Below are 22808 nucleotides of genomic sequence, written 5' to 3' on the forward strand. Positions count from 1 at the left end.
GTCACACTCTCCCCCGGTTCAGAGAATTGTAGCTCATAATACAAGCTGACATTCCCAGTGCAGTACAGAGGGTCAGTACTGAGGGAGCACTGCACTGTCAGAGGGTCAGTACTGAAGGAGTACTGCACTGTCAGAGGGTCAGTACTGAAGGAGTACTGCATTGTCAGAGGGTCAGTACTGAGGGAGTGCTGCACTGTCAGAGGTTCAGTACTGAGGGAGTGCTGCACTGTCGGAGGGTCAGTACTGAGGGAGTACTGCATTGTCGGAGGGTCAGTACTGAAGGAGTACTCCACTGTCGGAGGGTCAGCACTGAGGGAGCACTGCACTGTCAGAGGGTCAGTACTGAGGGAGTGCTGCACTGTCAGAGGGTCAGTACTGAAGGAGTACTGCATTGTCGGAGGGTCAGTACTGAGGGAGTGCTGCATTGTCAGAGGGTCAGTACTGAGGGAGTGCAGCACAACAAAGATTTACTCTTACCTGTCCTCTGAAATGGCCTAATAAACCACTCAGTTGCATTCAAGAAGGCAACTCAGCAGCACCATCTCAAATGCTATTATGGGCAATAAACGAAGGCCATAATAGCAGCGCCACATTCTTTGAATGGATAAAATAAAAGGTTTTCGAAGGCATTTGACGTGTGCCACATCAGAGGCTTAAGAAGATAAATTAAGAAGATGGAAGCCCACAGAATTAAGGGGGAAATGGTGGTATGGATACACAATTGGACCAGTGACAGGAAGCAAAGGGAGTGGTGGACGGATGATTTTCAGGCTGGAAGGTGTTTTGTTGTGGTGTTCCCCAAGGATCAGTTTTGGGTCCATTTCTCTTCAATTTTTATGAATGATCTAGATTCAGTCATAGGGAGAGCATTATAAACTTTGCAGATGATATGAAACTTGACATTGTAATCGGTAGTGATGGGCCTAGTTATAGGCTTCAGGATGACCTACTCAGGATGTAGAAAGGGACAGAAGCAGGACAGATAGCAATTAAAAATGGAGAGTTTGATACACATTGGAAGGATTAATACGGAAAAATAATATCCAATAAATAGCACAATTTTGTAAAATGTAGATGCAGAGACCTTAATGTTCATGTACATAGGCAGGTCAAGTAGCTAAATATCACAAGTTACTTGCTTTTTTATACAGGAATAGAATATAAAAACAAAGAGATCATTCTAGATCTTTATAAATCCCGAGTTAGGTCTCAGCTGGGAGGCTATGGATAATTCTGGGCTCTGCACTTCAAGAGAGATATGAAGGCCTTAGAATGGTTCGCGAGGAAGTTCACCAGGATGTTACCAGGGATGAGGAATTCCAGTTATGAGGAGAGGTTGGAAAATTTCAGACTCGGAGCAGAGAAGGTTAAGAGGTGACCTCATGGAGGTTTTCAGGATGATGAGAGGTTTTGATTGAATAGGTAGAGAAAGGATGTTCCCTCTGGTGAGTGAGTCAACAACCAGAGTTTACTGATTACAAATCATTGGTAAAAGATCTAGAGGAATATGAGGAGAATTTTTCACTCAGAGTTATCGGGGTCTAGAACTCTTGACCTGAGAAGCTGGTGGAAGCTGAATCCATAAAGAATTTGAGAAGAGAGCTGGCCAGGGGCTTGAGAATGAGGAACGTACAGGAGTGCAAAGGGTTAATATCAGAAGCATACATGATGCTGATGTAATAATGAATTCAGATCACATGACTGAGAAGTACGTGAGATGTTGAAGAGAGCAGAAACTCTTACTTCATGTGGAGGTCCAAATGTGTAAATACTTGCTGTAAATAAATAGTTTTGGTTAAAAAGGCTATGGACTCGAGCAGCATACTTTTAGGAGACTAGACAATCCCCAAACCCTGTCTAAACCCCTACTACAGAACAAAACTAGGACCATGGTCTTAAGCTGGGGGGTGTGAGTGTTTTTTCAAGGAGGCACATTTAACAACAGAGTTCATGTCGCACGGTGTACAGTGTGCTGCCTGTCATTCTGTGGCAGACCACAGCCACCTCCAAGTTTATTAGGTAGCTTAATCATCACTGACCTCTCACTGGAATAAGATAACTCAGCTTGCTTCAGACATTCTTATGGGGTGGGTATTGATTTAAGTGTATAGGCCCAAATCCCACTGCGCCCACCTCCTGTAACGTCTGCCTACAGAGCTGAACATCAGCAGTGATATCTCCTCTTGGTGGGATACAGAGGTTAGCGTCATCTCTGCATAATTGAAAGAAGCAGCGGATGTCTGACTTTTATCTGCACGTATTGCACCTGTGAAACGCCTGGTGTGATTTTTTTTAGATGAAATCTGCAAACGTACGAGATAATCAGTCACCCGTGTTAAAAAATGATGCTAGATTTATGCGGGTCAGAGAAATTATCAGCCACACCTGAAGAATAAAGGCCGAAGTGAACCTTTCAGCACTGGGTAATTATAAATGCACATGGCAGCTCCCAGGATTGGCTTCACTGCTAAATAAGCAAACACTGGTTACCAGGTGTGCCTATCCCAACAAAGTAACCTCTTCCAATTTGAATTCAAACTTTGCCACCTGCTCATTCTGCTTTTCACCTGAAGTCTTAACTTCACATTTGCAGAATTTATGATGGCCACAGGCAAAATAAATGATGTCACTTTAAACCTCTTTCAGTCATGTGGTATCATGTTGAGTCCACCAAATAGTAGACCCTTTTGGCTTGGGTCCATATGATAATTATATTTGTTTCCCAAGAAGGTTTGTAAGATCCTTTGATTAATGTAAGCGATGTAGCTGAAGCCTCGAGGTAAATGGCTCAGGTTCTGGTTTGACTCCTTCCACTGATTCCAGGAAATTCATTGCTCTCCTGCTTGATTTGCCATCAAACCCATTTTCTTAGTCTACGTTCTGGTGAATTGCTGTGTATAAATACTTTCTGCCCTCCTCCACTGATAGCACTGACTCTTGCTCAGGTTTGACTCCACCATACCGACTGTCCCTCTGGCACCATCCTCTATGAGGCCATTCCTCATATGTCAACTGGGGCAGTTAGTGTTTTGGGGCAATTAATTTTGGGGCGGGGGCAGGTGGTTGCATCAGAGCTGAGCACGTTGTTCCCATCTGGCATTAGGAATCCCAACTCTTGTTGAACATTATTACATGACCACTTATCTCCAAGCGTCATTGGTTGTCTGACATGTTTATTATCACTGTGTTCGACCTCCCCACACAACTGGAAAGGGAACAGAGGTTGTCTCATTAAATGGTTCTAGTCAATCCCCCTTTCGAATAATTTTAAAGAAGAGTGTTCAAAGAATGTGAATAAAACATTTTCTAAAATACCCTATGATTTATCTTCCAGATTCCCTGGCAACTGTGTCCTGATGATTAGTTTTTAATTCCTGGAAACTCCAGGGTAATCTCACGCTCACATCCACAGGCTCACACTCAACAGCAGGGACAGCTACATAGCATGGTCAAAGAAATAGCTTTTAAACAGGATCATAAAGGCAAAGAGGGGAAAAGAATTGACAGAGAGGTTTAGAAAGTGAATAGAGATCCAGGCAGCAGAAGGCACAGCTTGCAATGGTGGGAAGAGGGAGCCAAAAACCAGTGTTGGAGGAATGGACAATCCATGTAGGGGCTGGAGGAGGTTACATAGATAGGCAGAGTTTTAGGGGCTGGAGGAGACTATAGAAAGGGAGGTTTTAGGGACTGGAGGAGGTAACAGGGATAGGGAGAGGTGAGGCCTTGGAGTGATTTAAGCATTAATATGTGTCTTTTCAATTTGAGGGAGACTGGAAGCCAGTCTAGGCCAGTCATTAAAGGTTTGAGCAGGCCTGGTATGGGATGCACATACATACCCAAACATACTCCTCCTCCGCCCCTACTCTGGGCTGCATATGACTTAGGTGGTTGACTCTTAAAACCTCTGAGAAACTAGGGACAAATCAATGTGGCCTTGCCAGTGACATTTATATCCCAAGAACAAATAGAAAACAAAAACTGCCCTATTTAGTGAGGAACAAGAACAGCTCCATCCTGAATCTTCTCAAACTGACTGAACACTGCCCTCTAAACAAAAACCAAATCACATGCTTGCTTGTATTAAATTGGAATAGTACTGAAAAGAGATGTGTTGCCAAAGCTTTCCATCTGGTACTCACCAGGACAAATGCAAGAATGCCAAATTTCAAACCGGCTATAGGCTCCCCAAGTTCCCAGGTAATTAAAAAAATTGCAAGGCTTGAACATATTCCTACTGTTAGCAGAGAACGGGTGACTGTGCATGAATGTATGTTGCTTCTAGCAAGATTAAATGAGCTGTGCCTCGAGTTCAACTGATTATCTTAAATTGGTTGTTAGTGTAGCTATTAGCGCACTCAGGATTGTTCAGCAAGTGCTGCCCAATTGCGGAATCACATCTAATAGTAGAGGTTTTGTTTTGGGTTTTGCAAGCATGGGCTGGTTGAGAATGGTCTGTACTCTATTATGAGCCTATTATGAACAACCAAAGGAACATGCTGAGATAAAAGCAAAATACTGCGGATGCTGGAAATCTGAAACAAAAACCAAAAATTGCCGGAAAAGCTCAGCAGGTCTGACAACATCTGTGGAGAGAAAGAAAGAGTTAACGTTTCGAGTCCGTATTACTCTTCAGAGCTAAAGAGAAATAAAAATGTGGTGAAATATATACTGCTTAAGGGAGGTGGGACAGGTGGAGCTGGATAGAGGGCCAGTGATAGGTGGAGGCAAAGGAGAGATTGCAAAAGATGTCATAAACAAAAGGTCGAAAGGATGTCGATGGTGGTGATATTATCTAAAGGAGGTGTTAATGGTGACATTAAGAGTAGAAAACAGGATGAGCAAGTGACAGATGGCCCTAGTGGGGGTGGGGTGGGGGGAGGGGACGGTGTGGGAGAAAAGCTCAAAATAAGCCAAAGGGTTGGGATAAAACAATGACTTGAAATAAGTTTTTAAAATAATAATAATAGAAATAGGGGGGAAAATATATATATATAAATTTAAAAATCAATATTTGAAAAAAGGGGATCAAAAAGGGTGAAAAGGGACAAGTTTTGTTCTACTCTCCGTCAGGATTTTCGTATATTTCACTCCTTTCCTATTTTTACTTAGTTCTGTTGAAGGGTAATGAGGACTCGAAACGTCAACTGTGCTCTTCTCCGCCGATGCTGCCAGACCTGCTGAGTTTTTCCCGGTATTTGTTTCCGTTTTTGTTTTGGATTTCCAGCATCCGCAGTTTTTTGCTTTTATCCCTGTGAAAAGGGACATGCTGTTTGATTCAATCAGCCAATCGCTGAGACCTATGGCCCACATGCCTGGCATCGCCCTGGCACTGAAATTCATACACAACGCTGCTCAATTGCGTGGGTAGGCTGAACGTCTTCCTGGACTGACCCAGCAGCATCCTGTTTGTGGAAAATACCACCCACTCATCCACTGCACATTGGCAGTGTGACGTAGAATTTCCTGTTGCTGTGATGGGTGAGTGTTCAGTAAGCAAAAAAAGAGACCGGTTTACATGATGTTGCATCATGTGTGACATTAGGCCAAGTCAGGCTGAATGTTAGAACGGGTTTCACTGGAAAAGGCTGCCTACACTCAGCAGCCTGGGGACTCAGGCTCTGCTAAGATATCCCATTCTCTGAACTATGTGCGCCCAGCAGTAGGCATCCACCTTGGATTACTCTCAACTTTAAAGAAGAAAGAAATAACTTCATTTCTATAGCATGTTTCCCAACTTTAGGATACCTAAAAATGCTTTAGGCCAAATGATGTGGTTTTTGAAGTTTAGTCTTTGTTGTAATGTAGAGAACGTGGCAGCCAATTTGTTCACAGCAAGTTTCCACAAAGAGCAATAGGAAAATGAGTGGGTTATCTGCTTAATGATGTTGCGTGTGAGCTAAACATGACCAGGACATGGAAAATAACTCTCCCACTCTTCTTTAACTAGCGTCATGGGATCTTTTCCACTCATCTGAAAGGATGGACCATCTCATCTGAAAGGTGGCAACCTCCGAGCACTCCCTCAGTTTCCTATGTTGCTGCAAGTTTTTATCTATATGTCTGAGGAAGCAGTTATAGCTTGATGTCGAGGTTAACAAAACATTTCGCAGTGTGAATGGTTGTGATGCCACCGGGAAGGGACCACTCAGGGTGGGAGTTCAGTTTGTGGGTGATAGTCTGACTTGGATTGCCACAGTTACAGTCTGGCTCTTCCTCACATTCAAAAGAACTTAACTAGTTGTAAAGTGCTTTGGAACATCCTGCAAGGCACTATACAAATGCAATCTGTTCTCTCTTTTAGTACAGCCCTGGAAATTTTAGCCTAAGTTCTGTGCTTAATTCTCTGGAATGGGATTTAAACTTCTAACTCAGAGGAGCTAGTGCTATCCACTAAGCCAATAACAATACCTTAAGTATCTAAGATAAAAGCAAAATACTGTGGATGTTGGAAATATGAAGAAGAGTCATACGGAATCAAAACGTTAACTCTTTTTTTTCTCTCCACAGATGCTGTTGGACCTGCTGAGTTTTTCTAGCATTTTCTGTTTTTGTTGTCTTAAAAACCTGGACCATTCACATATAGTCAGGCATTCTTTAATGCTGCTCTAAAGCTGCCCAGAGCAGTGATAATTCAGAGTGAAAATGGGAACTTTTGGCCTGAATTTTTCAGTTGGCGGGTGGGCTTGGCGGGAGTGGGCAGGGGGAGGAGAGAGATTTGGGGCCAGTGCTCTTTCATGCATGCATGCGAAAGAGTGCACACATCTCCCTGAGTCAAAGCGCTGCCTCAGGGAGATCAGTGTTACTTTTAAAAAGATAAAAGGATTTTCCCGTCGGCGATTTGGGGGCGGGGCCCGTTCGCCGAGGGGAAAATGACACGGGATGACATTGGGAGGAACCCCCGACGTCATCCTGGTCCATTTAAACTTTTAGGAAGGCGGACAGACAGCGAAATCAGCTGTTCGCCCGCTGACCTGTCAATGGACAATTGAGACCATAGACAGGGTAATTAGAGTAATTAAAGACCTGCCCGTCCAACCTTAAGGCTGGCGGGCAGGCCAGGAGCCCCAGCGGGATTCTGATTACTCATGAAACCTCATCCACTGGCGGGATGAAGTTTCATGTCTGTATTTTTAAAAATGTAATAAAGTTTAAGTGTTTATTAATAACATGTCCCATCTCGTGTGACATTGTCACATGAGGGGGACATGTTAATAATTTTAATATTTATCTATTTTTAGACTTTACTTACCTCTCACGAATCTCCCTGAGATAGGACTTAGCCTCAGGGAGCAGTGTGCGCATGTGTGAAAGACGCTCTTTGACAGTTGGGGATTCCCTCTCCTCCCCGCACAGGTAGCGCATAGCACTTCCCGTCGGGCAGGCCGCTGGGTGGGTCTTAATTGGCTCGTCCACTCAAAATGGCAGCGGGTCCTGTTTCGGTGACGGGGTCAGCTGTCCGCACACCACCGAGCCGGTGGGGCCCGCCCGCCATCCGAGGGCTAAATTCTGCCCAATGTGAAAAATGTTATTGACATGTCCCCCTCATGTGACACTGTCATGTGAGCTGGGACATGTCAATTACTTTTATTAAAAATCTAACACAAATTTTAAATCCCTCATGAAACCTCATCCCCCAATGGTGTTAACCCCCAATTCCTCAAAAACTGAGCCTGTGACAATGTGAAACACACAGGCAAGATCATAGACTCCTCCTTTATTCAGCCCTGTCCAGAATTACATTCATTAGTCAAAGACGGCAACATTAAAAAGCCACAACCTACAGAGACAGCACACTGACAATACATTAAAAATCAGGTAGTTGAGACATGAAGGACTGCTGTAAAAAAATCCTTTAGGGATTCAGGCAAAGAGTTAAGAGAATCATACAAGAAATGTATCCACAGTACGTTGTTTTAACAGAAGCTTTTGTAAATGTCTTGGTACTGACACACTAATACACCCAGGAATAAAGCAACATAAAATAATAAACTACAAGAAATGGCTCGGCTGTTTATTAATGTTATTTTAGCTCTTGTGCCATGTTACTGTCTTTGAACATCTGTATTAGTCTGTCTAATATTCTCAATCAGCTTCTATTTATAGAATTGTGTGATTCGATAGGATTCCGCACTCACTTCATAAGAGTAAAATCGGTAGTTTTAATGGTTGGTTCGATTAGAACTTCATGGGCCATGATGTCAGTGGTTTTGGGGCTTTGATATGTGATTCTCAAAATCTCAACAAGTTTAATTATAAACCAGATCAGAATGAAGAAACAATCACAAGACGAAAAGGAAACCTTCAAAATTAAATACACACACAAAAAGAAATACAATCAGACTAGAAACCCACAGAGCCCCGAGCCAGTGAATACCCCAGCTTGTTCTGATTGCTGATGAGAGACACGACCCCAACATAACTATCAATGGGGATTGGATGATCCAATACAAGCGCTCCATTGGCCCTGCCAGGGACTGGCTCCATTTGATAGGCTCTTCGGACAGCCAGAGCAAGCTCTGCTTTGAAGCTTTCAAGCTGCAAAAAAGAGATTTGACAAAAGATTAGCCAGGAGAACAAATCATTGAGAACATACATGTATAAACCTCCACTGATCAAGAACACATATTGAAAAAAGGGTGCGATAAATACAGTGTTTATGTTGTTTCTGATGAATGATCATTGACATGAAACATTAACTCTGTTTCTCTCTCCACAGATGCTGCCAGACCTGCTGATTATTTCCAGCACTTTCTGTTTTTATTATACTTGTGGTTATGTTACTGGACTAGGAATATAGAGGCCTAGATTAATATCTGGAGACACTGATTTAAATCTCACCACAGTAGCTGGGGAATTTAAGTTCAATTAATTAAATAAGTCAGAAATTAAGAGTTAGTATTAGTGCTGGTGACCATTGTTGTAAAAATCCATCTGCGTCACTAATGTCATTCAGGGCAAGAAACCTGCCGTCCTTACCCATCTGGCCTACATGTGACTCCAGGGTCACAGCAATGTGATTGGCTCTCAACTGCCCTCTGAAATGGCCGAGCAAGACACTCAGTTGTATCAGAATCACAACAATTGCAGTGGTTCAAGAAGGTGGTATATTCTCAAGGGCAATTAAAGATGGACAGTGAATGCTGGCCTTGCCAGTGACACTCACATCCACTGAATGAATGAAAATATTCGACAGGATACCACTGACCAAGACCAACAAGGTCCCATTGTACACTAGGTATGTACAAGGTCCCATTGTACACCAAGTGTGTGCAAGGTCCCACTACATCAAGTATGCCACATGTACAAGGTTTTATTAAACATCAAGAAAACATCTCCAGGATTCTATTGAACACCAACAGCATGCTACCAGTTTGTACCAAGTGAAACCAGGCTGGTGGCAGATGCTGACCAGAAGTGACCAGCTGACATATTTACTGTCCATTTCAATCAATGGACTAAAAACCTGACAATTTCCAGCCTCCCAGAATCTCCAAATGGGAGAATCTTAACCAAGATCCAGTATAAAACCATGAGAAATCCATGTCAGCATTCTAGCCCAATAGGATTCCAACAGGAAGCTCCTCAACTTTCAGTCAACAATCGACTCCCAGATTCACCCCCACCCTGGCCCCCACTCAATTCAAGTTTACCCACAATTAATCCCCTGATTCATTTCCAATCCGATTTTCATTTCAGTTCAACTCAAAAGTAAAAGTGTAAATTCATCCCTAACAGTTGGCAAACACAAGACAAACCATGAAAGCTGGACTGAATTATTTGTCACTTGTACATGACACACAAATCCACCCTAGCCCAAACAAACAAAGCTGATTTTTTGCCAATAATTATTTTCTTCTGAGGAAAACACCCTTTAAAAACTGAAGGAAGCTTTGATCAGGTTACTGACCAAACATCAACATTACGCAAAACTTGGCTTCTCTTCCTGCTTAATGACAGTACTGATTGTTCACTCTCATGACAGCTATACTCTGCACCTTAGCCCACCAGCAAAGACTATCCGATACTCCTAAAGGGTACTGCTTTATCAGAGGGTGAGTACTGAGGGAGTGCTGCACTATTGCAGGGTCAGCACTGAGGGAGTGCTGCACTGTCAGAGGAGGTGGTACTGATAGAGCATTACACTGTCAGGGGGTCAGTACTGAGGGAGTTCTGTGAATTACAGACTGGTTAGCTTAACATCAGTAGTAGGGAAAATGCTAGAGTCTATTATAAAGGATGTGATAACAGGACACTTAGAAAGTATCAAAGGGCTTAGACAGAGTCAACATGGATTTATGAAAGGGAAATCATGCTTGATAAACCTAATGGAGTTTTTTGAGGACATATCTAGCAGAATAGATAAGGGAGAACCAGTAGATGTGGTATATTTGGATTTTCAGAAAGCTTTTGATAAAGTCCCACATAAGAGGTTAGTGTGTAAAATTAAAGCATATGGGATTGGGGCTAATATATTGGCATGGATTGAGAATTGGTTAGCAGACAGGAAACAGAGAGTCGGAATAAATGGGTCTTTTTTTGGAGTGGCAGGCTAGTGGGGTACCACAGGGATCAGTGCTATTCACAACATATGTCAATGATTTGGATGAGGGAACCAAATGTAATATTTCCAAGTTTGCTGATGACACAAAACTTGGTGGGAATGTGCGTGATGAGGAGAGTGTTAAGAGGCTTCAAGGTGATTTAGACAGGTTGAGTGAGTGGGCAAATACAAGGCAGATGCAGCATAATGTGGATAAGTGTGAAGTTATCCACTTCGGTAGGGAAAACAGAAGAGCAGAGTATTATTTAAATGGTAATAGATTGGGAAATTTTGATGTACAAAGGGACCTGGGTGTCCTTATACACCAGTCACTGAAAGCAAGCATGCATGTGCAGCAAGCAGTTAAGAAGGCAAATAGTATGTTGGCCTTCATTGCAAGAGGACTTGAGAACAGGAACAAGGATGTCTTACTGCAGCTGTACAGGGCCTCGATGAGACCACACCTGGAGTATTGTGTGCAGTTTTGGTCTCCTTACCTAAGAAAGGATATACTTGCCATAGAGGGAGTGCAGCAAAGGTTCACCAGACTGATTCCTGGGATGGCAGGATTGTTGTATGAGGAGAGATTGGGCTGACTAGGCCCTGTATTCACTGGAGTTTAGAAGAATGAGAGGAGATCTCATTGAAATATATAAAATTTTGACAAGGATGGACAGATTGGATGCAGGGATGATGTTTCCTCTGGCTGTGGGGTCTAGAACAAGGGGTCACAATCTCAGGATATGGGGTAGACCATTTAGGACTGAGATGAGGGGAAACTTCTTCACTCAGAGGGTGGTGAACCTGTGGAATTCTGTGGAGACCAAGTCACTGAATATATTTAAGAAGGAAATAGATAGATTTCTAGGCACCGAAGGCATATAGGGGTATGGGGAGAGATCATGAGTATGGTGTTGAGATAGAGCATCAGCCATGATCATATTGAATGGTGGCGCAGGCTCGAAGGGCCGAATGGCCTACTCCTGCCCCTAGTTTCTATGTTTCTTTGAATTGAAAGCTAGTCTCAGTAATGATGACCATGAAACTGTTGGATTGTTGTAAGAACCCATGTGGTTCATTAATGTCCTTTTGGGAAGGAAATCTGCCACCCTTACCTGGTCTGGTTTATATGTGTATCCAGACCCTCAACAACGTGGTTGACTCTTAACTGACCCCTGAATTGGCAGAGCCAAGTGATTCAGTTGACTCAGGGGGAATTAGGAATGGACAATAAGGTTCCAGTGATGCCCACATCGCATGAGTGGAAAAGAAAAGAGTTGGAAGTTACCTGCTCTGTTCTTAGGCTTTGCTTTAGTTATTGTAATTAACCATGACAATTGGGGGTGGTGCACTCACTGGCTGGGGGAGGGGGAAATTCCAGGATTTCATGAAGAGGGTGAATGAAATAAGCAATGCCTCCACTAGTTCTGAAGACTGAGATATAATTGAGTTTAATTGGGATGAATTCACATGGAAAGGGTCTGTCCTTCTACAAGTGTCTTGTTAAAACACTAATGGCCCGGGGCATTGCCTGAACTGAAGGAAAGTGAGCCAGTTCTTTTGAATGTTGTGAGAACCAAATCTGGTTTAGTGACTATTCACCAATAAAAACATAAGACAGAGATTAAGCATCCTCATTTCATTAAAGTTTATCTGCCCGAGGGAAATGTGAGCACAGGTTTAAATTGTGGGAACCGACAGTAATTAACAGGTAAGTAATCGGTATAAAGGTTTGGCTGTTCTTGAGGTGACAGTTTGTACAAACTATTATTGGTCAATTGTCTGTAGAACATGACAATTCAGGCTAAGGAACACTGCTGTTTTGTGCAGAGTTAAGACTAAAATAGAGAGTGGTTAATTGTGAAGAGGATGGCAAGAGATCTCAGGAGAACAGGGAGATTAATACATCCAGTGGATGGACTTTAATGTGCCGGATACATATGAGGGGATACATTTTGCAGTGAAGGAGAGAATAAATAATAAATAGCAAAACTTCAAAAGGACAAAAGTCCTTAAAAGTAAGAGGACAGAGTATTAGTGCAGAGGTGAGGCTAATCTGTACAAAGCATCGGTCAGTCAGCGGTGAGAGGCTGAACATTTATGAAGGGCCATGGAGATGCAACAAGAGAGAGTCACTGAAATAATCCTAGGGATCAGAGGTTTCAGTTAGCAACAGAGACCAGGGAAAATGAGGCTCCTATCATTAGAGTGAAGGTTAAGTGAAAGTTAGATGAAAGTATTAAAAATTATAAAGTTTTGTTGAGAAAAAATGGTGAAAAAATAAAGATTTCCACTGGCCAGTGAATCAGTAAATTTGCATAAATGAAAAAAAACAGGAGACTTTAAGTGATTTTTTTTTACACCATCTGTTAAAAATTCATTTTAGGGATATGGGTGTTGCTAACAAGGCTGACATTTATTGCTCATCTCCACTTGTCCCCAGTAAATGGTGTTACGACTGATGGGTTTGCTTGGCCATTTCAGAGGGTGGTTAAGGGTCAACCACATTGGCGTGGGGCTGGAGTCACAAACCAGATAAGGATGGCAGATTTCCTTCCTAAAAGGAGGAAGCCTGGGTTTGTTGGCAACAGTGTTCTGAACATTAATGTTAATAGGACCCATACAAGTCGGTGAAGTCAAAACTAAGACCCAGAGCATTTCCTTGCTGAGGGAGTTTATTGATTTTGTTCAGTGTCAACTCTCCATATCATACCAGTGTCCCAGCTATCCCCTATTAGTACATGTTCAAATACCCATCGCTTGTTTTCCATAACAATGTAATTGACATTAACACACCTTAACAATGTAATTGACACTAACAATTAATCTTTAATTCCTGAAGAATTATCCTGGAAAATTGGCAACAATAACCTGACATAACAAGAGAGAATGGTTAGGGTAAGAGGGTGAGTTGTGAGCACTACCCTTGATTCACTTTCGGCTATCCCTAGTGCAGTCCTGTTGGAGAACAGAATCCATGAGGTCACTGTGTGCTCTCAGCTGGACCTTGTCAGTAACTCCAGGTAGGCCACAGGTTATATGGCAGAATTCAGCATGGGTCAGATCCTCCACAAAGTAAAACAATTCACGCAATTCTATTGAATTCTTCAAACAGAGATCAGCCAACAAAGAGTTATTGTGGTTTGTCTGATCAGCTCATCATCTTATTACCCATTTATGGGATGTGGGCTTTGCTGGCTGGGCCAGCATTTATTGCCCATCCCTAGTTGCCCTTGAGAAGGAGGTGGTGAGCTGCCTTCTTGAACTGCTGCAGTCCATGTGGTGTAGGTACACTCACAGTGCTGTTAGGGAGGGAGTTCCAGGATTTTGACCCAGTGAGAGTGAAGGAACAGCGATATATTTCCAAGTCAGGATGGTGAGTAACTTGGAGGGGAACTTGCAGATGGTGGTGTTCCCATGTGTCTGCTGCCCTTGTCCTTCTAGGTGGTAGAGGTCGGGGGTTTGGAAGATGCTGTTGAAGGAGCCTTGGTGAGTTCCTGCAATGCATCTTGTAGATGGTACACACTGCTGCTACTGTGTGTCGGAGGTGGAGGGAGAAGACATTGAATGTTTGTGGATGTGGTGACAATCAAACGGAGCTGCTTTGTCCTGGATGGTGTTGAGCTTCTTAAGTGTTGTGGGAGCTGCACTCATCCAGGCAAGTGGAGAGTATTCCATCACACTCCTGACTTGTGCCTTGTAGATGGTGGACAGGCTTTATCCATTTATCCATGTTAAATGAAGAACTCATAGAATCACAGATCACAGAAGGTGTACATTCAGCCCATTGAGATCCTGTGCGGGCTCTTTGAAAGAGTGATCCAATTAGCCCCACTTCCCTGCTCTTTCCTCATTGCCCTGCAAATTTCCCTTTTTAAGTATTTTTGTACCATTTTTGCTGGACTGTATGATGTATAAGGTTTTAAAAGGGAATATTTAGGAAATATTTTGGTATAATAATCTGACCATAGGATGCTGGACAATTTAGGCAACATTTTTCTAGAGAAAAAAAGTGTGTTTTATGGTTCAACAAATATGGTCATTCCCTTTTGAAAGTTACTATTGAGTCTGCTTGCATCGCCCTTTCATTTGGCAAATTCTAGATCACAACTCGCTGAGAATAAAGATTGTTATCTTCCATCTGGCTCTATTAAATCTGTTTTCTTTGGTTATCAACCCTCCTGCCAGAGGCAACATCATTATCTCTGTGATCCAGTTGGTTCAGTACTTGCAATAAGTTCGATAATCACACTGAAATAGTCCCTAATATTGATAGTGTAGTTTGTTTTGGTCTTGGTGCTTATATCACATTCTCACTGATGTCACATAATAAACTGAATCAGGTTGGATATTGAGCAGTCACCATATCTTTGTTAAGGAAAATCAATATCATACATTAAAATACATATTCAGTGTCTTTAAGGTGATAAACTGGCTCAAGAGCTTTGGCAGAGGAGAGCATGGCACAGAACAGGGCACAGGAGGCCAGACAGGGAACTCTGAAGCACAGGGATTGAGGGGGCATTAGAGGTGAAGAGAGGCATAACATAGTGAGGGAGGGGTGACAAGGTGAGGGGAGGGGTGACAAGGTGGGGGGAGGGGGTTCCAGAGAGTAGGAATGAAATGGCATTTTCTGTGGGGACTCAAAGGGAGTGAGAATACACAGGGGTTGGGAGCCAGAGTCAGGGAATACGATGAATAAATTGCCTGTGTATTGATTTAATGAATGCAGCGTTGGGATCCTGAGAGCAGATAGTTTATCTGCCTATGCTGAGGTCATGGCCTCTTTCTGAGAGTTGGTTCTGTGCAACACTGGTTGGCTATTGGACTTCTTACCCAAGTGGACAGTGTTCGGGTGTTGGTTTGAACTGTGAGTGTCACTGGGTTGAGGAGAAAGTGATCCTCTCTACATACAACTTCCGTACATCTATCCTTACAAGAAGGTTGGTGATCAGGAGCAGACCCCGGGGTGACTGGCTGGAAGGGAAGACTGCGGGATCATCCTGTGCTGTTGTGCTCAGTACCATACCAGCCAGGGCATGCACTCATTCCAAGAGCTGGTGAACAGAGTCTGTCCGGCCTCGAGTTCCTCACAGACGCTGGCTGAAACGGCACATTGGCCATCTTCAAAACTTAGAAGAAAAAACAACTCTTCCCTCACTTCCAAAGTCAGTTACCTTACAAAGGCTGGTGAACCTTTCATTGGCAGCTATGGCTGGATGTTCAGCGAAGGTTGTGTATGGAATCTCGTCACTCCAAGGATTCCAGCGGGAAATGAAGGATGCCTCCCGCAGCTTGTCCCACTGAAGACGAACTCCTTTACCATCTCTCCTACAGAAACAAACAGCATCGCAGGGAATTGAACTGACAGCTGGGCACAGACTTAAAGTAATTGAACAAAAAAGCAAAAGTGACATGAGAAACCGTTTCACACAGCGAGTGGTTAGGGTCTGGAGTGCTCTGCCTGAGAGTGTGGTGGAGGCAGGGTCAGTTGAAGCATTCAGAGGAGAATGAGATAGTTATCTGAAAAGGAAGAATGTGCAGGGTTACGGGGAGAAGGTGGGGGAATGACACTGGGTGAATTGCTCGTTCAAAGAGCTGCTGCAGATACGATGGGCCGAATGGCCTCCTTCTGCATTGTAACAATTCTGTGATTGTGGATAGATGAATAATTAGATTGGTATAGGGGGCAGGTACATTATTTATTAGCTCAAATTACGTCAAAAAAACGGACTAGGACAGAATATCCCAACATGATTGACAGCCAACAATTACTCTTAAAATGTAGCCAAACACAGCACAGCAAGATCCCAGCAACAGCAAATGGATGACTGGCCAGATAATCCATGTTATGGTGTTTGTTGAGGGAGGAATATTGGCAGGACACCAGAAGACCTCATTATTCTTCTTCAAAAAGTGTCACGGGATCTGTTAAAAACCTGAGATGAGAGACATGGGCTCAGGTTATCTGATCTGAATGGCTGAGGGAATCGAGGGACTGGTGATGGGATCAGTGGATTGAGGGAGAAAACGACACGTTCAAGATAGTTTTGAATGTCACACACATGTTTCTGGTTTATTTATGCAATAGAAAAGAAGAGGCTGTAACAATAAGGTGTAGCTCTGAGCTGGGCACACTGATTGGCATCCTTCCATCTGTGAGAGGTGATGGGGATGCAGCGTCAGAACTTTGGTCAGGTCAGATGAGATCATCTGCATTTCTTTTGATGGCTGAACAAACTGATTCTGAAAGGATAAAGTCTGCATGAAGTTGTCATAGAGCTGTGACACTATTACCTGTGAAACCAGTTCAGTCCGCTGATGATTACTGACATCCTTACTAACATCGGGGCTAGTTCCAAAATTGGGAGAGCTGTCTCACACAAAAGTTAAGCAGCAGCCTGACATAGTCACACTCACGGAATCGTGCCTTACAGATAATGTCCCAGACTCCACCATCACCATCCCTGGGAATATCCTGTCCCACCGGCAGGACAGACCCAGCAGAGGTGGCACCACAGTAGTATACAGTGGGGAGAGAGTTGCCCTGGGAGTCATCAACATCGACTCCAGACCCCATGAAGTCTCATGGCATCAGGTCAAACATGGGCAAGGAAACCTCCTGCTGATTACCACGTACCGCCCTCCCTCAGTTGATGAATCAGTGCCCCTCCATGTTGAACATCACTTGGAGGAGGCACTGAGGGTGGCAAGGGCACAGAATGTACCCTGGGTGGGGGCTTCAATGTCCATCACCAAGGGTGGCTCGGTAGCACCACTACTGACCGAGCAGGCTGAGTCCTAAATGACATAGCTGCTAGACTGGGTCTGCGGCAGGTGGTGAGGGAACCAACAAGAGGGAAAAACATACTTGACCTCATCCTCACCAACCACCTGCCTGCTGCAGATGCATCTGTCTGTAGGAGTGACCACCGCACAGTCATTGTGGAGATGAAGTCCTGCCTTCACATTGAGGATACCCTCCATCATGTTGTGTGGCACTACCACCGTGCTAAATGGGATAGATTTCGAACAGATCTACAACTCAAGACTGTTCAATGAGGCACTGTGGGCCATCAGCAGCAGCAGAATTGTACTCGAACACAATCTGTAACCTCATGGCCTGGCATATCCCCCACTCTACCATTACCATCAAGCCAGGGGATCAACCCTGGTTCAATGAAGAGTGCAGGAGGACATGCCAGGAGCAGCACCAGGCATACCTAAAAATGAGGTGTCAACCTGGTGAAGCTATAACACAGGACTACTTGTGTGCCAAACAGCATAAGCAGCAAGTGATAGACAGAGCTAAGTGATCCCACAACCAATGGATCAGATCTAAACTCTGCAGTCCTGCCACATCCAGTCATGAATGGTGGTGGACAATTAAACAACTCACTGGAGGAGGAGGCTCCACAAATATCCCCATCCTCAATGATGGAGGAGCCCAGCACAGCAGTGCAAAACATAAGACCTAAAGCATTTGCTATGATCTTTAGCCAGAAGTGCCAAGTGGATGATCCATTTCAGCCTCCTCCAGAGGTCCCCAGCATCACAGATGCCAGTCTTCAGCCAATTCGATTCACTCCACGTGATGTCAAGAATGGCTGAAGGCACTGGATACTGCAAAGGCTATGGGCCCTGATAATATTCTGGCAATAGTGCTCAAGCTTGTGCTCTAGAACTTGCCACGCCCCTAGCCAAGCTGTTCCAGTACAGCTACAACACTGGCATCTACCCGGTTATGTGGAAAATTACTCAGGTATGTCCTGTATACAAAAAGCAGGACAAATCCAACTCAGCCAATTACCGCCCCATCAGTCTACTCTCGATTATCAGTAAAGTGATGGAAGGGATCATCAACAGTGCTATCAAGCGAACTTGCTCAGCAATAACCTGCTCACTGATGCCCTTGACGTCCAATGGTATTACCATCACTGAATCCTCCACTATCAACATCCTGGGGTTACCATTGACCAGAAACTAAACTGGAACAGCCATATAAATACTGTGGCTACAAGAGCAGGTCAGAGGCTAGGAATCCTGCGACGAGTAACTCAGCTCCTGACTCCCCAAACCTGCCCACCATCTACAAGGCACAAGTCAGGAGTATGATGGAATACTCCCCACTTGCCTGGATGAGTGCAGCTCCCACAACACTCAAGAAGCTTGACACTGTCTAGGGCAAAGCAGCCCACTTGATTGGCACCACATCCATAAACATTCACTCCCTCCACCACCGACATACAGTAGCAGCAGTGTGTACCATCTACAAGATGCACTGCAGGAATTCACCAAGGCTCCTTAGACAGCACCTTCCAAACCCATGACCACTACCACCTAGAAGGACAAGGGCAGCAGATAGATGGGAACACCACCACCTGAAAGTTCCTCTCCAAGTCACTCACCATCCTGACTTGGAAATATATCACCGTTCCTTCACTGTCGCTGGGTCAAAATCCTGGAAATCCCTCCCTAACAGCACTGTGGGTGTACCTACACCACATGGACTGCAGCGGTTCAAGAAGGCAGCTCACTACCACCTTCTCAAGGGCAATTAGGGATGGGCAATAAATACTGGCCTAGTCAGCGACGCTCAGGGTCTGTGAATCAAGGAATTGAGGGACAAGCTGAAGGTTTGAGGGACCGAGGGATACAGTGATGGGTTTAGATGAGGGGATTAAGGTCCAGGGTTAGACTGGGTAAAGATGCCAGATTTCCTTCCCTAAAAGAGATTAGGCAACAGGGTGGCTTTTTACAACAATCTGCTTGTATCAGCTATACAAAGCCCGAGTTAGATCTCATAGGACTTCCTGTGAGCTGTTGTGGGCACTGCTTAGGATGGACAGATTAGCCATGAAGGGAGTGCAGCATTTATCATAATGAAACTTGTACTCCAAGGGTTAAATTACGTGGAAAGATTACACAAACTAGGGTTTTGGTCCCTGGAACTTAGAATTTGGAAGATTAATATTTTTGACACATGAAGATGAACAGATAGGGTAAGTGGCAAGAAACCATTTCTGCTAGTTGGAGAATCCAGGGCTCAACGACAGAGACTAAAAATTAGGGCTGGACTTTTCCGGAGTGAAATTAGGAAACGCTCCTAAAGACACAGGCTGGAATCATGTACCCTCCCCCCTTGGAGAATTTGGTGGTGGGGAGAGGGGTCATTTAGTCAGGCAGGAGGCTGGCGATCTTGCTCCCTTCCTGCCTCCACCTCGATTGCGTCCATGTGGGAAGGAGCATGAACGGCCAGGAATTGATGCCCACTTAAAAGCCTCATCCTGCTGCGGCTGGTGGTAACCCAGTGGCAAGCAGGGGCCTTGCCATGCAGACAGCACAAGCAAACATTGGCATATTTGCTGTGGGCTCCTGTGGTGGTCCCTCAGTCAAAGCACCCAGCATCAGGAAGGGGGAGCCTGCTGAAAGCTACCCCCCTGCCCTTGCAGCTGACCTTTCTACTTGCCACCCCCCCCATCACTCACCTGTGCTTGGGACCCTTCTTGATCTGAGGCCTGGGATGGCTGTAGTACCAGCAGTAGCCACGGCCTCCCCAGTGGCACCGCTGAGTACAGAAGAGCTGCCAGCCTCTGATTGGCTGGCAACTCTTGGCGGGCAGGACTTAGCTCTGGGACCCTTGATCCAGGTACCCCCTCGTCCCACCACCACCCCACCATCCACTTCAGTGCCTGAGCGGCTCTTCATGCAGTGGGGCCTTCCCAAAAAGACATGATATACCTCTCCTTTGGTGGGAGAGATCCCCATCACCTCCATTGAATGCAGCCTAAAGGGTGATAGAAATTTGGAATTCTCTTGTACAAACAGTAATTGATGCTCACTACATTGTCAACTTTCTATCTGAGATTGATAGATTTTTGTTCACCAAAGGTATTAAGGGATATGAGGCAAAGTCAGGTTTATGGAGTTAGGTCACAGGTCAGCCATGATCTCATTAAATGACAGAACTGGCTTGTGGGGCCTAGTAACCTCCTCCTGTTCAGTCACAATCACTCAGACGAGCTTTGTAATCCCAATTTTATTTAACTGAAGTTAAATTCCTCGGCTGATTTGGGATTGAACTCATGTCTCTGGATCTGCAGTCCAGGCCCCTGGATTACTAATCCAACAACACCACCGCGATACAACTGCACCCCTCGAGGGGTGAAGGACAGGGTGAGTGATTGAGGGATCAACTGTGGTAGAAGGGATTGAGAGCAATGTGAGTGCATCGAGGGAGGGGGTGAGGGGGTCGAAGGAGAGGGTAACAGGGTCAAGGGAGATGGATGAGGGGATTGTGGAAGGTGGATGAGGGGTTTGAGGGAGGGGACGAGGGGATTGAGGAAGTGGCTGAGGGGATTGAGGGAGGGAGTGATGGGATCGAGGGAGGGGATGCATGGATCAAGGGAGGGGGTGAGGGGATCGAGGGAAGGGATGAGGGGATTGAAGGAGTGGAAGTGTGGATCAAGGGAGGGGGTAAGGGTATCAAGGGGGGGGTGTGAGGGGATCAAGGAAGGGTGTGAGGGGACCAAGGCAGGGTGTGAGATGATCGAGGGAGGCAATGAGTGGATCGAGGGAGGGAGTGGCGGGATCGAGAGAGTGTGCGAGGGGATCGAGGGAGGGGATGAGGGGACCGAGGGAGGGGATAAATGTGTCAAAGGAGGGTGTGAGGGAATAGAGAGAGTGTGTGAGGGGATTGAGGGAGGGGGTGAGGGTGTCAAGGGAGGGGGTGGAGGGAGGGTCTTACTGGGCCTAATGGTCTTTCCATCTTTCTGAAGTCAGCTGGAAATATTTGATGATTGTTGGTGATCCATTCGGACAGGTCAATCGTTCGTCCACCTTCACTGGAAAATTCAGGGGGAAAATGTGGAATGTGTCGACAGATCCCATCTTGGATTTGAATCAAAGAATCTGTTACTTTATTGCTTTGTCTGTCTGAGTGAAGTGCAGCAGCTTGTATTGTTTCTGGCTACAGAGTAAACTCACTTCCTAATCCAACATTGCTTTGATTGAATGCACAGGGTTTGGCAAACATTTACCAGAAAGGAGTGAACAGAATCTACACGAGGCGAATATCGAGGGCTGAATAGGTCTCAACATGCTGTTAAACTATGTACTTTCCATCGGGGCTTGCTCATTCCAGCTCTGTGTTAACCACTGCCTGGGAATGATTCATATAAAACCGTTCAATGAACTGCTTCACTGATTCCTCATTCAGTATCCATAGAGAAACACAACAAGCAGTGATCCTGGACTTTACTGTTATTGTAAGAACAGCTGAAATCTGTGGCCAAATTTAACGGGATTAGATGCACGTCTGCTTTCGTGAGGTTGATTATTCCAATTTCTCTGGACCTCATTTTGCCCCAAACCTATTGGAAGGTTGATCCAGTTCCTCAATGCTGCTGCCGAATAGACATTGCTGGCTCATGGCCACCAGCTTGTCACATTCTGCCCTCAGTCAATGTGGCAATGTCACAGCAGGACTGAGACTGAGACTGAGACTGAGACCTCTGGCGGGGAGCTGAGGGAGTCAGGGTGTGGAGTGGGTCAGGGAGGGTGAAGGGGGAGTGAGGGTGTGGAGCGGGTCAGGGAGGGTGAAGGGGGGGAGTGAGGGTGTGGAGCGGGTCAGGGAGGGTGAAGGGGATAGTGAGGGTGTGGAGCGGGTCAGGGAGGGTGAAGGGGGGGGTGAGGGTGTGGAGCGGGTCAGGGAGGGTGAAGGGGGTGTGAGGGTGTGGAGTGGGTCAGGGAGGGTGAAGTGGGGGAGTGAGGGTGTGGAGTGGGTCAGACAGGGTGAAGTGGGGGGGTGAGGGTGTGGAGCGGGTCAGGGAGGGTGAAGGGGGGGAGTGAGGGTGTGGAGCGGGTCAGGGAGGGTGAAGGGGATAGTGAGGGTGTGGAGCGGGTCAGACAGGGTGAAGGGGATAGTGAGGGTGTGGAGCGGGTCATACAGGGTGAAGGGGGGGAGTGAGGGTGTGGAGCAGGTCAGGGAGGGTGAAGGGGGTAGTGAGGGTGTGGAGCGGGTCAGGGGGGGTGAAGGGGGGGAGTGAGGGTGTGGAGCAGGTCAGGGAGGGTGAAGGGGGGGAGTGAGGGTGTGGAGCAGGTCAGGGAGGGTGAAGGGGGGGAGTGAGGGTGTGGAGCGGGTCAGGGAGGGTGAAGGGGATAGTGAGGGTGTGGAGAGGGTCAGGGAGGGTGAAGGGGGTAGTGAGGGTGTGGAGCGGGTCAGGGAGGGTGAAGGGGGTAGTGAGGGTGTGGAGCGGGTCAGGGAGGG

At 45.5% G+C, this 22808-nt stretch overlaps 1 protein-coding gene across 1 annotated transcript in view; it reads right to left on the reverse strand.

Moving 5' to 3' along the window:
- Positions 1-7694: 7694 nt before the first annotated feature.
- Positions 7695-22808, reverse strand: part of LOC144694059 (tumor protein p63-regulated gene 1-like protein) — a 120597-nt gene continuing 105483 nt past the window's right edge. The window contains exons 4-5 of the mRNA XM_078564422.1: positions 15718-15871; positions 7695-8535 (exon numbers count right to left, since the gene is read on the reverse strand). Of these exons, the coding sequence (XP_078420548.1) occupies positions 8341-8535; positions 15718-15871 (349 nt within the window). The 3' untranslated portion in view covers positions 7695-8340. The remainder of the gene's footprint in view (positions 8536-15717; positions 15872-22808) is intronic.

This window comes from Cetorhinus maximus, chromosome 19 (assembly GCF_964194155.1).
Source record: "Cetorhinus maximus chromosome 19, sCetMax3.hap1.1, whole genome shotgun sequence".
NCBI lineage: Eukaryota > Metazoa > Chordata > Chondrichthyes > Lamniformes > Cetorhinidae > Cetorhinus > Cetorhinus maximus.